Raw genomic sequence first — 12,312 nt, 5'->3', positions numbered from 1 at the left:
GGGTTTGAACCGCCAGCCTTCTCATTAGCAGTCAAGTGCCTTAGGCACTATGCTACCAGAGCTTTCTAGTCACAGCCTTTTGACTGCAAAAATCAGAAACTTGCTCACACTCTTAACAAATAAACAAAAGGTAGGATATCATGCCCCATGGAATCATGGGAAAGCCAAGCACAGGCATACAGTAGAACCTGTGTGGAATTTAGGTGCCGTCAGAGAGCCCCCACCCCACCACCACTTGCTTGGTGTTGGTTGTTGAGTTGATGACTGCTCATGGAGAGTATGCAGAGCAGTATTGCTTCATAGCATTTTCAAGGCTGTGAGCTCTCAGAAGCAGATGGCCAGGCCTGTCATCTGAGATGCCTCTGGGTGGATCTGAACTGCCAACCCACATGGTCTCTCGCCTCAACTTCTTACTGCCTGTGAACTTGGCTCTCCCACTGTTCTACTTGAGATGATGTTAACTCTGGCCCTTTAACTCTGGCCCTTTAACTCTGGCCTAAGCACCCACCGCCCTCTGGGTAGAAGTTCTAGCTCAGAGCTTAAACTCTCAGGAGACAATCCAATAGGCTCTGCTCACTTGCTATGGGCAAACTACTGTTGTGTCAGGCCTTAGTGGCCACCCACCCCCAGCAGCCCCGGGGTGTGCACGTTACATGGACAGTTCAGGCTGCCTCCCAGGCACATCCTTCTCCAGCTGCTCTTAGACAACTTCACCAGGAGTTCCCAGACCCCTCACACTCCACTTGCCCCCGGAAGCACTTCTTCAGCCCCCTCCCCACCTCCGCCCGCTGCTCTCCCACCTCAAGGCTGAATCCCATCTCCCCCCAGCTACAGAAGCCAGAAACTCCAGCAGGAGTCAGCTATGACTCCTCACGCTCCCTTACTTCTGAATCGAATCCATCACAGGACCTGTCCATCACAGCCTCCCCTTCCTCCAGACCTCCTCATTTTTCTTTATGACCATTATGGGGTCCTTCCAGCCTCAGAAGGAGCTCTGGTAGCACAATGCCTAAAGCATCTGACTGCTAACCAGAAGGCTGGTGGTTCAAACCCACCAGCCACTAGGCAATCTACTTCCATAAAGATTTACTGCTTCAGAAACCCAGTGAGGGTTGCTATGACTTGGATAGACTCAATGGCAGTGGGTTTTGTTTTTTGGTTTGCCGGCCTCAGCTGTCCCTTCAATATCTTCCCCCACCAGCTTCCAGGGGAAGCTTTTCTAGAAAATCCAGACCTACATGAGCAACTAAGGTTCTCAGTGTCTTAGCCTTGCCTCTCTGGTTGTGCACCTTATGAACGAGCCATGCTGAGGGACACATTGCTGAGTGTCTCACCTTTGACTCAGGCGGGCTTTTCTGCCTGCAACATCTTCTTCTCCAGGTGGCAAATCCTTCCAGAGAAGACCTAGCTTTTCCCTGTCCCACTATTGCTCCAGCAGGTGAGATAGCTAGGTGTGCCCCCTGCCAGAGTAAGTAAATTCTGCCATCATCTGTCCTGTGGAGGAGTTAGAAAGAGCTGGTACTGGGTGCCAGGCACAGACCTCTTGATACGGCAGCTGGGAGGTGGGAGGATAGACATGCCCTTTGGACAGCTGGCCTATACCTATGTCTCCCTGGCCATTGGCTGTTTGTCTGTCCAGGTGTAGACAGAGGACATAATAGGGACAGACAAGCAACTGGGCAGGTGGTTGGAATGTAAGATGACTGCGTGTGATTCCGAGAGCTTGGAAGGGTGCCCAGGAGCCGCGATGGGGGCAGCCGAGCAGGTGGGCACGCTGACAGGTGTATGAGCCTGCCACTGTCGGGGCTGCAGTTGCTGGCAGCTGTCCGCTCTGCTGTAGTGGTTTGGAGGCAGGGTGGGGTGGGCTGGAGAAAGGGACCATGGACCAGGCTGCCAGAGCAAACAGACAGGCCTTCTGGCCCTACCTTCTAGCAAATACCAGCTCATAGATGACGGTGGAGGAAAGCTGCGGAGGCCTGGGGTTAAGGTCTCTGGGCTGGCAGATGGAGAGCCAAATTTGGGGACGTGTGTGTGGGGGTGGGGGCAGGCTAGGCTCCCAGCTGCTTGAGTGCTTAGGGGTCCATGTCTCTTGGAGAATGGTTTCTAGCTGTAGGGCTCTGCCTCCAGTCTGGTCCCTGCTGACTTTTTCCCTGGCAATTTAGGGACTTCGTGGATTGTAGTGGTGGGAGAGAAAGGAACAGGGTGGACATGCTATGCTAGAAGGAGCCCCAGCCAGGAAGTCGGCATCCCCTTATTTCCACCCTGACACTCCAACAGGCTTGGAGGCCAACTGATGCCCAGGAGTCAGTCTGGATGACCTGTTGAAAGCAGCAAATGGTCCAGCCAGTCCTCACGGACCATCTTCTAGCTAGGCTCAGGGAGGCATCAAGAATGGCAGACCAAGAAGGAGGAGCCCAGGCTAGGCCTGTCCTGGGAGGAAGAAAACTTGGGGGGAGTGCATACATGGTGAAAGCTGAGGCTTACAGGTGTGTGTGTGTGTGTGTTGGGTGTACATAAGCCTTCTGGCAGTGGCGGCACTGCTGTAAGGTGGTGTGGGCTTTGACCAGCCAGTTAGGAGGCTTCAACCCTGGAATTTAAGACTCTCTGTGGCACTGGGAGTCCCCAGAGGCTGAAACTCCAGATAGAGGCCAACTTGGGGATGGGGTGAGGAGGAGGCCAGTGGTGACACGTGCTAGTCTCTCGGCTGGAGGGGGCCATGGTCAGATTGCTCTCTTTGGACCTCCTTTTGGCCTGGATGAGTGGTTTCTGCTTTCCCACCTCCTTCCCAAAACCTGCAACCCCTTCTCCTGGCACCCCTGGCAGCTCTGGAACCCCGGGTAGGGGTTCTGTCCCTCTGGTTCCCTGGGGGCAGGGTCACTCTCCCTGGGGGCCTGGGCTAGAGGCCCCCCACCCCTTCCCTCTGCTACTTTAGGGAGTCCCACCCCCACCCCCACCCTGGCAGTTACATTTCCTGCTGGGGTGAGGGTGAAAGTCTAAGGTAAAGAGACTGGTTTTCTTTACTGGTTTACATACTGGTTCATTGTTGTAGGTTTTGGTTATGTGGGAATAACTGCTCATCTTCAGACGTTTGGGAAAGAATGACCAAGCAAAACATCAAATGATGAAAGCTACAAGAGTCTCCTTAAGAAGAGATGCGCTTATTCACAGGCTTCAGGGTTCCCTGGAGACCCAGGGTCCCATTTTGCAGAATTCCAGTTGAGGGACAGGATGCCCTTTTATGAATACCTTCATTTTGCAATCTCTCAGGACCCAGGAGTGCACGTCCTGGGGGCAGCAGGGCTTGAGTCCAACACAGCAGTTCAGAGAACGGGGCTCTGCAGTCCGCCCCACCTCTTGCCCCTTGGGGGCCCTGGGACGGTCCCTCAGATCTCTGCGGAGAGACATCAGGCCCCCTTCATGCACGTGCACCATGATCCGCGCGCTCCCGCCAGCGGCCTCAGTTCCCCCTTCTGCAGAATGGGCGGGCGGTCTCCTGGCGCCCATGCGCTGCGGGGGCGGGGCGGCGGCTGGCTAGAGGGCGGCCGGAAGGGGTGTGAGTGCGGGGGCGGGCCCCGCGCCGCCCCGCCCCGGGGAGGGAGCCCCGGGCGCAGCATCCTGGAGCCTGGCCGGGCCGCTGCCGCCACTGCCGTCGGGGAAGGTCCCAGCGCGGACATGGCCTCGCGCGGCGCCCGCCGGGGCCCCAGCCGCCGGCGCCCCACGCTGTAGCCGCGCGCAGAGGCGGCATCCACAGAGCCCACGGCGCAGACTGCCGGGCGGGCGGCATGGAGGCGGCGCACCTGCTCCCAGCCGCCGACGTGCTGAGCAGCTTCGCGGTGACAGCCGACTGCGGCTTGACCCCGGCGCAGGTGACCAGCGCGCGGGAGCGCTACGGCCCCAACGGTGAGAGCGCGCGCGGACCGGGCGGGGGCCGCGAGCCACAGGTGCGGTTTCCCCGCTGCACCGCTGCTGCGGGCGGGCTTCTCCCAACCAGCTCTCTGCCCTCTCGGGCGGGCAGGAAGCGAGGGCTCCGGAAACCTCTTCAGATGCTCTTGGGGCACCCAGCGGGGCTGCGCGGCCACCTTCGCCGAGGCTGGGGGAGGGTTCCGGGTTGGGAGTCCCGACGCCTGGTCCCCGCTCTCCGCTTCCCTTCCTCCTGGCCCCGGGACCTGCGCGGTTCTTCCGAGCTTCCCGTCGTCCTGGTCCCCGTCCACCCCCTGCAAGCCTTAGCCTACCCCCATCGCCATCAGCACTGGGTCCTCGCGTCGCGCTGCAAGCTGCCCGTGTCGTGCAGGTGCAGATACTGGTGCAGATGGAGACCCGCTGGCCAGGAACCAGGCGGGGACTTGCGGCCCAGCCTCGCAGCTGGCTCTGAGGGTCTCCAGTGAGGGCTCAGTGAGACCCCCGGGAAGGTGCCGCTTGTCAGCTGGCAGCCTGGGTGGCCCCCACCCCCACTCCAAGTCTTCCTCTTTCTGCTACCCGAGGCGGATGTGGCTGGCCAAGTCGGTGGGGGCTTTGAACTGCTGAGGCGGGGGAGACCCACCTCCCAGAGGTGGCAAGTTCAAGGCCTCAGGAAATCGCCCGGGGAGGCCTTTCCTTTCTGGGTGGCGCTGGCCCCTCTCTGGGCAGGGATGTGGGAGCTTCCAAGCTGTTCGCGTGGGAGGCGTGTATTTCTTCCTTTAGGCTTAACGGTGTGTGGGATTCTTGTTTCATCCAGAAGGCGGTGTCACCAGGTACTGTCCAGACGTGGCTGTGGCCCCTTTTGGTGGTCCTGTGAGGGTGGTCGAAGTCCCCTCTCCATGTCACTTCCCGACAGGACCTACTACCTCTTCATTCACCGCGGCATCACCCAGCAGAGATCCAGAGAGAAAGGCCCCTCCATCCCCACAGGGTAGCCTGAGCCTGTTCCCCTTAGACTCCCAGCCTCACCCTCTCCTTCTCAGCCGGCCTGCCAGCCCAGGCTTCCTTTTGCCCCCAGGAGGAGAAGGCGCTCTGGCCCGAGTGTCCCACTGCTGAGGACTAGCTCAGAAACGATGAGGAGCTGTCGGAAAGGGAGCTTTGGGTTTCATATTGGTTTATGAAAACCACCTCTTATGTAAATATTATCTTTCTGGAGCAGAAATCCTTTTTCAAAAAAAAAAAAAGAATGAGTTGCTATATTTAGTTGAGTTGTGGGAGGAACTGGGGAGATAAATATTATTTAATAGCCCCCATTAGTGACTTGGCAGGGAGGGTGTCGTTCCTGCCAGGGAGCAGGCCTGTGCCCTGGGGTGTGAGGGTCAGGGCAGGCAGGTTTGGAGTCCCACATCCTCTTCTGTGCCCGCCCTGGCCTCCAGTTTGGGAGTCCCTGATTCCCAAAGGAACCTGGAGACCCAGCCCTTGATTCTAGCCCCAGAATGGCACAGCTTCGACATTGTCACCTGACCAAGACCCCTCTCCTCTCTGGCTCTCATGTCTCTATCAGCCTAGCAGGGAAGTGGAGGGAGCCCTTAGTCCCCCTCTCACACACACACCTCCTCCTCATATTGTTTTGTCTGTGCGTGGGGATCTCAGAGTACCCTGGCCACCCAGCATCTGTGTAGGGTACTGGGTAAGGATTTTGACATGGGGGGAGGTCTGCAGAGACATGGAAGTGCCTTAGGGGATGGGAGGAAAAGTTGGGGGCCATTTCTGGGCCCTCCTGGCTTTCCTTTGCTTTGATAGTAGTAATAATAAAACAAACAAACAAAAAACCAAACCTGCTGTCATCGAGTCAATTCCGACTCAGAGACCCCCATTGGGTTTCTTTTTCTTTTTCTTTTTTTTTTAATTGTGCTTTAGGTGCAAGTTAACAGAGCAGAGTTTGTTTTACATTCAGCATTTCATGTACATTTAGTTTCAGTCCTCACTTACCATCCCCAGCCCTAACCCAGTATCCTCCCCTCCCTACCCAGTAACCACCACCCCCCCACTCCCCCACCCACCCCTGCGCCTCTCATAGTTATGCACTCCTGTGTGTCCTGCATTTCCTCCATGTGAATGTTGCCCCTCTGGTGCCCCATGGCGATTGTTCCAAGGGATGCATCTCCATAGAGTATGTGGGTGCATCACCCTGGGTTGAGTGGTCTGCATGTACATCTTGTTTACTATTGGGCTGAGAGCCAGCCCCTGGGAGTGAGTTTTATTCCAGGCCCAAAATGTATCCCAGGACCATAGTAATGGGGGTCTCACTAGACTCCATCCGACCAGTAATTCTGGTCATTATTGTGTTTTTGGATTTTGTTCCACGTTTTCCCTCCCACTCTATTCAGGATCTCCAGATTTGATCCTTTCCTGAGTGGTTGGCATTGGTAGCCGGGCACCATCTAGGTCTTCTGGTCTTGAGGTCCCCCCTTGGGTTTCTGAGGCAGTAAATCTTTACGGAAGTAGATTGCCCAGTCTTGTTTCCGCAGAGTGGCTGGTGGGTTTGAACCACCAACCTTCTGGTTAGCAGTCAGGTACCTTAGGCACTGTGCTACCAGAGCTCCTTAATAATAACAAAAGCCAATATTTATTGAGCACTTATTGTGTGCAGGGTACTGTTCTCAACACCATTACCTCATTTCTTCCCCATAATAACCCTACGAGGTAAGGACTGTTGTCATCCGATTTTACGGAGGAGGTGACTGAGGCACTAAGAGGTTAAATAAGTTGTCCAAGGTCATACAGTAAGTGGTGGAGCGTGTCTGGGTGCCGGCCCTCTCTGTGCCTCAGTTTCCCTGGCTGGACAGGCTTCTGTAGGCTCTGGGACTCTGTTGTTGGTACATGTGTTGGTTGTTGGTTGGGGTTGGCTGGGCAGCAGCTATTCCAGTTTTGACCCCAGTCCCCGTGGAGCTCTTCCTCAGATCAAGAAGCGTTCCAGGCTCTGGAAATTGTCAGATGAGGTGAGAGGAGTCAGCTGTCCCTTCCTGCTTCCTACTGTCTATGGGCCCGAGTGCCCAGCTTTGACCAGAGAGGAAGGGTGAGAGATGTATGTCCTGCAGTTGCCACCATCACAGCTTCTGGGGTCGGACTGACAGTGGTTTGAACCCTGGCTCTGACCCTTCATAGCTGTGCAGTCCGGGACAAGCCACTTCACCCCTCTTGGCTTCTTCATCTCTAACTGGGGCAACAATAGAACTCACCTCACAGGGTTGTTTGTGAGTTTCCAGTGAGGTCACAGACACCAAGTCACCTCTGTGTGGCAAAGGAGGCTGGGCTGGGCTCCGGGCCAGAAGCTGGGTGGAGGGGTGGGCGGGGCCTTTGGGCGGAGGGGGACACCCCAGGGACTGGTGCCTGCCACTCTAGGAGTCTGTGCACCTGCAAAGTCGTTAGCGCTGGAAACCACACGGAAGTCATTTGCTTAAGTCCTGAAGTTTGCAAATTCTGTGGGGAAGGGGGAAGGGACCAGGGATCCCACCTTCCTACCTCCCTCCCACCTCCCTCCTCTTGCAAATAAACTTTATTGCTGTGGGGAGGGAAGGTAGAAATCGCAATGCAGTCGGGGAGTATGCCAGCCGGAGTCTCCCCCACACACACCAAAACCTTGTCTGTCCCAAGCCCATTGCAGGGGCGGGTCCTCTGAGGCCCCGACAGGCCTGGACTCCAGCAGTCTTTCTCTGCACGACCCAAAGGTGCCAGCATTCACCTTCTTGCTGAGACTTTCTACGGTTTTTAAATTTACTTTTTGAATAACAATTTGCACACAGTCCAACATTCCAAGGGTACGAAAGGTATACAGTAAAGTCTGTCTACTCTGTCCCCAACATCCCATTCCCAGTATTCCCAATGCCTGTGTGTCTCTTTCCCAAGCTGTTCTGTGCAGATTTGCATTTGGATCTATGACCATACCGTGATTTTTTTTTAACCTAAGAGAGTGTAAGGACTGCGTTGCCTTGCTTTTCCACTGTCCAATCACTCTTGGAGATGGCTCCTTGTTGAGTGTCCTCGGCCTTCTGGTGGCTACGCAGGGCTTCCTTTTGTGACTGTTGCAACATTTCTTCACCCCGACTTCTGATGGACACTTGGGTTGCTTGACACACGACATGACAAGGAATATCCTTGTCCCTACATCATTTCACACATTTGTGAACATCACTAAAGAATAAACTCCTAGAAGTGGGATTGCTAGGGTCAAAAGGTGTGTTGTCTTTTTAATTTTGACAGCTGTTGCTAAACTGCTGTTTGGAAGTTTCTGCTAACACTTTCCTTGCCGTCAAACCCAGCGCCTCGTCAATGTAGTGTGGAACCCGCATTTTGATCTATGCCAGTTGGATGGAACCATGTCCTCTGGTCGTTCTGTTTTGCACGTCTCTGCTTACAAGTGACATTGGGCATCTTTTCACAGGCTTCGGAGCCATTGGTTTTCCTCGTGCCTGTGAGTGGGCTGTGTAGCTTCTTTGCCCAACATGAGCCAAGGCAGGAAGGAAGGGTCATGTCCTACCAAGTGGGCTTGCATCTCAAGGACCTTAAAGCTCAGTACGGAGTGTGATGTGGGAGTCAGGCAAGATCTCAGGAAGTCGTCATAGGTGGTCTCTGTCCAGGGGAGCTTGGGGAAGAGCTGTGACCTGGGGATGGAGCCTGTCTTCCTGGGCGTCATGCTGCTCATCTGTGTAGTGGGTACAATGGCCCCAGAGGCTTCTGGGTGAGAGAGGTGGTCTGGATTTGGATTACAAATGATTACAAATGTAATCCAAATGATTTGGATTACAAGCCAATTATGGCTTGACTGGGGCTTTATCTCCTGCTCTCAGCCCAGGCTCCTATTGGATGCCATATGCGTGTCCTAACCAGGCTGAGAGGGTGGGGTGAGCTGAGTGGCCCCACTGGCTGGGTAGCGTGCCCTTGGCTTGAGTGTCCTCTAATGGAGATGGGACCTTGAGATCCTCTACAGGCCTTGTGGGACATGAAGCCAACTCTAGTCTGTCCCAGATCTGAGTGTGTGTGTATGTGTGTGTGTGTGTGTGTGTGTGTGTGTGTGTGATGGTGGGAGGGGGCGGTTACCTGCAGGGACTTGGAAGCTCACCGTTTTCTAGGCTTCATCCTAGTTTTCACACCCCTTGGCCCTTGCTGGACAGTGTTAGTTCCCCAGGAATAGCACCAGGCTTTCCCAGCTGGACCCCTCATCCCTCACGCCAGGAGCTCCCTGAGGCAGGCCCAGGCACACAGAGGCTGGGCAACCCCTTTACCTCCAGTGGCAGTTGGGCCCCTCTGCAGACCCAGGAGCTGCTTCCCAAGGCTTCCAAAGTGGTCCCCTGCAGAGCGGGGCCAGGTTGTCCACTCTGGGTGGACCTAGAGACATGGCAGGGCCAGGTGGGCTGGGCGGGGTCTGCCCTGGCTGGGCCTCTCCCAGCCTGCTGCAGCTCTGGCCCTGATGCTGCAAGTGACGATTTAATTACTCTGTAAATTTACCTTCTTGAGGAAGACCTTGGTGAGTGCGGCTCTCCTAGCTGGAGCTGACGTTTAGAAGCTGAAATACCAGTTTCCAGTCTTGCAAGGAGGAAGGAGTGAGGGAGGATTAGGAGAACAAGTGGTTTGTGGAGCTTGGGGGTAGCCCAGGGGTATCCCTGACCTTGCACCCATTGCCCGCTCCATGGCACTGGGCCCTGGCCTGAACGCAGGGCAATTGAGCCAACAGTTGCTGTGAGGCTGTATATGGAACCAGGGCCGACTCACCCCTCCTGGCCTGGAGGTACTTTGTTCCACAGATGACTGTGTGAAGGTCATGGGTGGTGAGGGAAGGACAAGGGCATGGGGTAGGGGGTCTGGGAGGGCTCACAGAGGAGGGGACTTTCCACCAAACCTTCCTAGAAGGGTAGGATTCACATAAGGAATTAGAGAAGGGTATTTCTGAACCATAGTGGTTAAGTGCCCTGCTGCTAACCAAAACATCAGCGGTTCAAACCCACCAGGCACTTGGCAGGAGAAAGAGGTAGCAGTCTGCTTCCACATCTACCACATATGCTGCCACAAGATTACAGCCTTGGAAACCCTGTGGGACAGGTCTGCTGTGTCCTAGGAGGTCGCTATGACTTGGACAGGGCTTCAAACTGGTTCGACCCCTTGCTAAGAATTCCCTTTCCGTTCCAGTTGAGGATCCCACCTGGGGATCTTGTTAAAATGTAGATTCTGACTCAGCATATCTGGGGTGGAGAGGCAAATTCTCAGCAGGGAGTCAAATTGGAATGAACTGGTTTGAAGCCCTGGATTCAGAATCAACTCCTTGGCAACGGGTTTTTTGGTTTGGTACTCTGGACAGAAGGAGCCCGGGTGGTACAACAGTTAAGCACTGGGCTGTTAATTAAAAGGTTGGCAGTTCAAACCTACCCAGCTGCCCTGTGGGACAATCTGGCAATCTGCTCCTGTGAAGATTACTGCCTGGAAAACGCTATAGGCCCGTTCAGCACTGTCGCACGGGACAGCTGTGAGTTGAAAATTGACTTGATGGCACTCGGACAGAAAGAATGGCAGAAGCAAACTGTTGGAGGAGGAAAATCTTTAGCAAAATGGGGAGAGGTGGTGGCAGTCCTGAGGTGAACTGCTTGGCAGATGGACAAATGGACGTCTAAGGTAGGAGTGATTCTGGAAGGGCAGGTTTGGGCAGATCCAGGAAGGCCTTGAATGCTGTGCTGAGGTTGGTTTTTATCCTGTAGCCATGGTGAGCCACTGGTAGCCTATATGAAGGGGAGAGGCAGGCCCATTACTCATTCACAAATATTTGCCAATCACCTCCTATGTGCCAGGCACTGTTCCAGGTGCTAGAGATACTGCACTAAACAGTCTTGCTGTCATGGAGCTTACATTCTTGTAGTGATTAGTATGGTTAGTGTTTATTCAGCACTTACTATGTACTGTGCATTGTTCTAAGTGCTTTAGACATACTAAGCCATTTCATCTTCACAGCAACCTTAGGTGGTAGTTATTATTATTATCTCTATCTTGCAGTTAGAGAAACTGAGGCACAGAGAGTTTTTAGTGATTTGTCCATAGACATAGAACTACCAAGGGACAGAGCAGGATTTGAACTCAAGCTTTCTACACCAGACTCTTTGCTGTAAGCCATGAAGCTTCTCTGATCACATCCCCAGGCTCCTCCAGGCCAACCCCACAGTGGACATTGGTAGACATGGGCCAGCTTGGTCAGGCCACGTTGACCCAGAGCAGAGGTGGGTAGGAGAGACCCAGACAATAATAGTTGGGACTATAGAAGAATTTATCTGTGCAGCAGGACATAAAGTGTATTCCCACAGAAGATGTTACAGATATACCAATGGAAGAACAACTGAGGAGATTACAAGAAGAAAGAAAATGTAAAGTGTATATGGACAAAGAAGTGTTTATTCCTTGTGGTCATTGAGTAGTGTGCAAAGAATATAGTCCATCTCTAAGTAAATGTCCCATTTGTAGAAGTACCATCAAGGGTATAGTTCATACATTTCTTTCATGAAGAAGATCCAAAACTTTGTCACAATTTTTAGAATTAATGAACTGAAATGTATGGTAATTTTAGCTTTCATACTGATTTGGTTTCTTTGAAATATTATTTATTTACAACTTGGAAAAAATATGTTTTATGTAAATTATTAATATTATAAACCATATATATATATATTATGTATATGTTTTAGATAGAAAGTAATAGGCTTTGTTCTTGTGAACAAAAAATAGAGATAGTACTACAAACACAATACTAAATCAAAATATCAGTGTTACTGAAATTGTAAGTAAAGTAAATTTAGGATTTTTTAGTTAAACTTACAGAATTTTAAATATTTGAAATTGTATTAAAAGCCAGGAACACAGATTCTCTGTCTTTTTTTAATTAGTGTCCTAAACATTGGTCTCAATATTTGTTGAGTAACTGTTCAGGGACATGATGACTAATGCTATTTTTGTAAAGAATTCTATGAGGAACAATTCAATAAAATAAAAGAAAAGAATAGTGGACACTGCCTCGGCCCCGGGCTGGCCCAGCCACCCATCTGGGAGGGAGCAGCACCCCTTCATTGCCTTTGCCTTGTGCAGCCTGGTGGACAGCACTGAGAGGTGGGCATGGCTGGGGCCTTCTCCCCATTTAACAGACAGGGCATCTGAGTCAGGGCAGGCAGATGTGGGCTCAGTCAGTGCTGCCACTTCAATGAGAACTGGTTCAGCCCCCCCATGCACAGCCTGGGGAAAGCAAGAGGGCACCAGCATCTTCCAGGGGTGCCTAGAGGTGGGGTTAGGGAACCTCCCAACCCCTGGGCTCCCTCTATAGCCCTAGGACTCATGTATGTGAGGGGAAAACATAGTCTTTCAGGGTCTCTGTGAGATTAAAGC

General features: G+C 53.2%; 1 protein-coding gene across 1 annotated transcript in view; it reads left to right on the top strand.

Moving 5' to 3' along the window:
* Window positions 1-3,782: 3,782 nt before the first annotated feature.
* The window catches only part of ATP2A3 (ATPase sarcoplasmic/endoplasmic reticulum Ca2+ transporting 3), a 36,609-nt gene continuing 28,079 nt past the window's right edge, over window positions 3,783-12,312 (top strand). Inside the window, exon 1 of the mRNA XM_042780475.1 lies at window positions 3,783-3,900. Within this exon, the coding sequence (XP_042636409.1) occupies window positions 3,783-3,900 (118 nt within the window). The remainder of the gene's footprint in view (window positions 3,901-12,312) is intronic.

This window comes from Orycteropus afer, unplaced genomic scaffold (genome assembly GCF_000298275.1).
Source record: "Orycteropus afer afer isolate SDZICR_OR568_19922 unplaced genomic scaffold, OryAfe1.0 scaffold00042, whole genome shotgun sequence".
Classification (NCBI taxonomy): Eukaryota; Metazoa; Chordata; class Mammalia; order Tubulidentata; family Orycteropodidae; genus Orycteropus; species Orycteropus afer.
The sequence above is the reverse complement of the archived record's forward strand: the minus strand, read 5'-3'. Positions and strand labels throughout refer to the sequence as shown.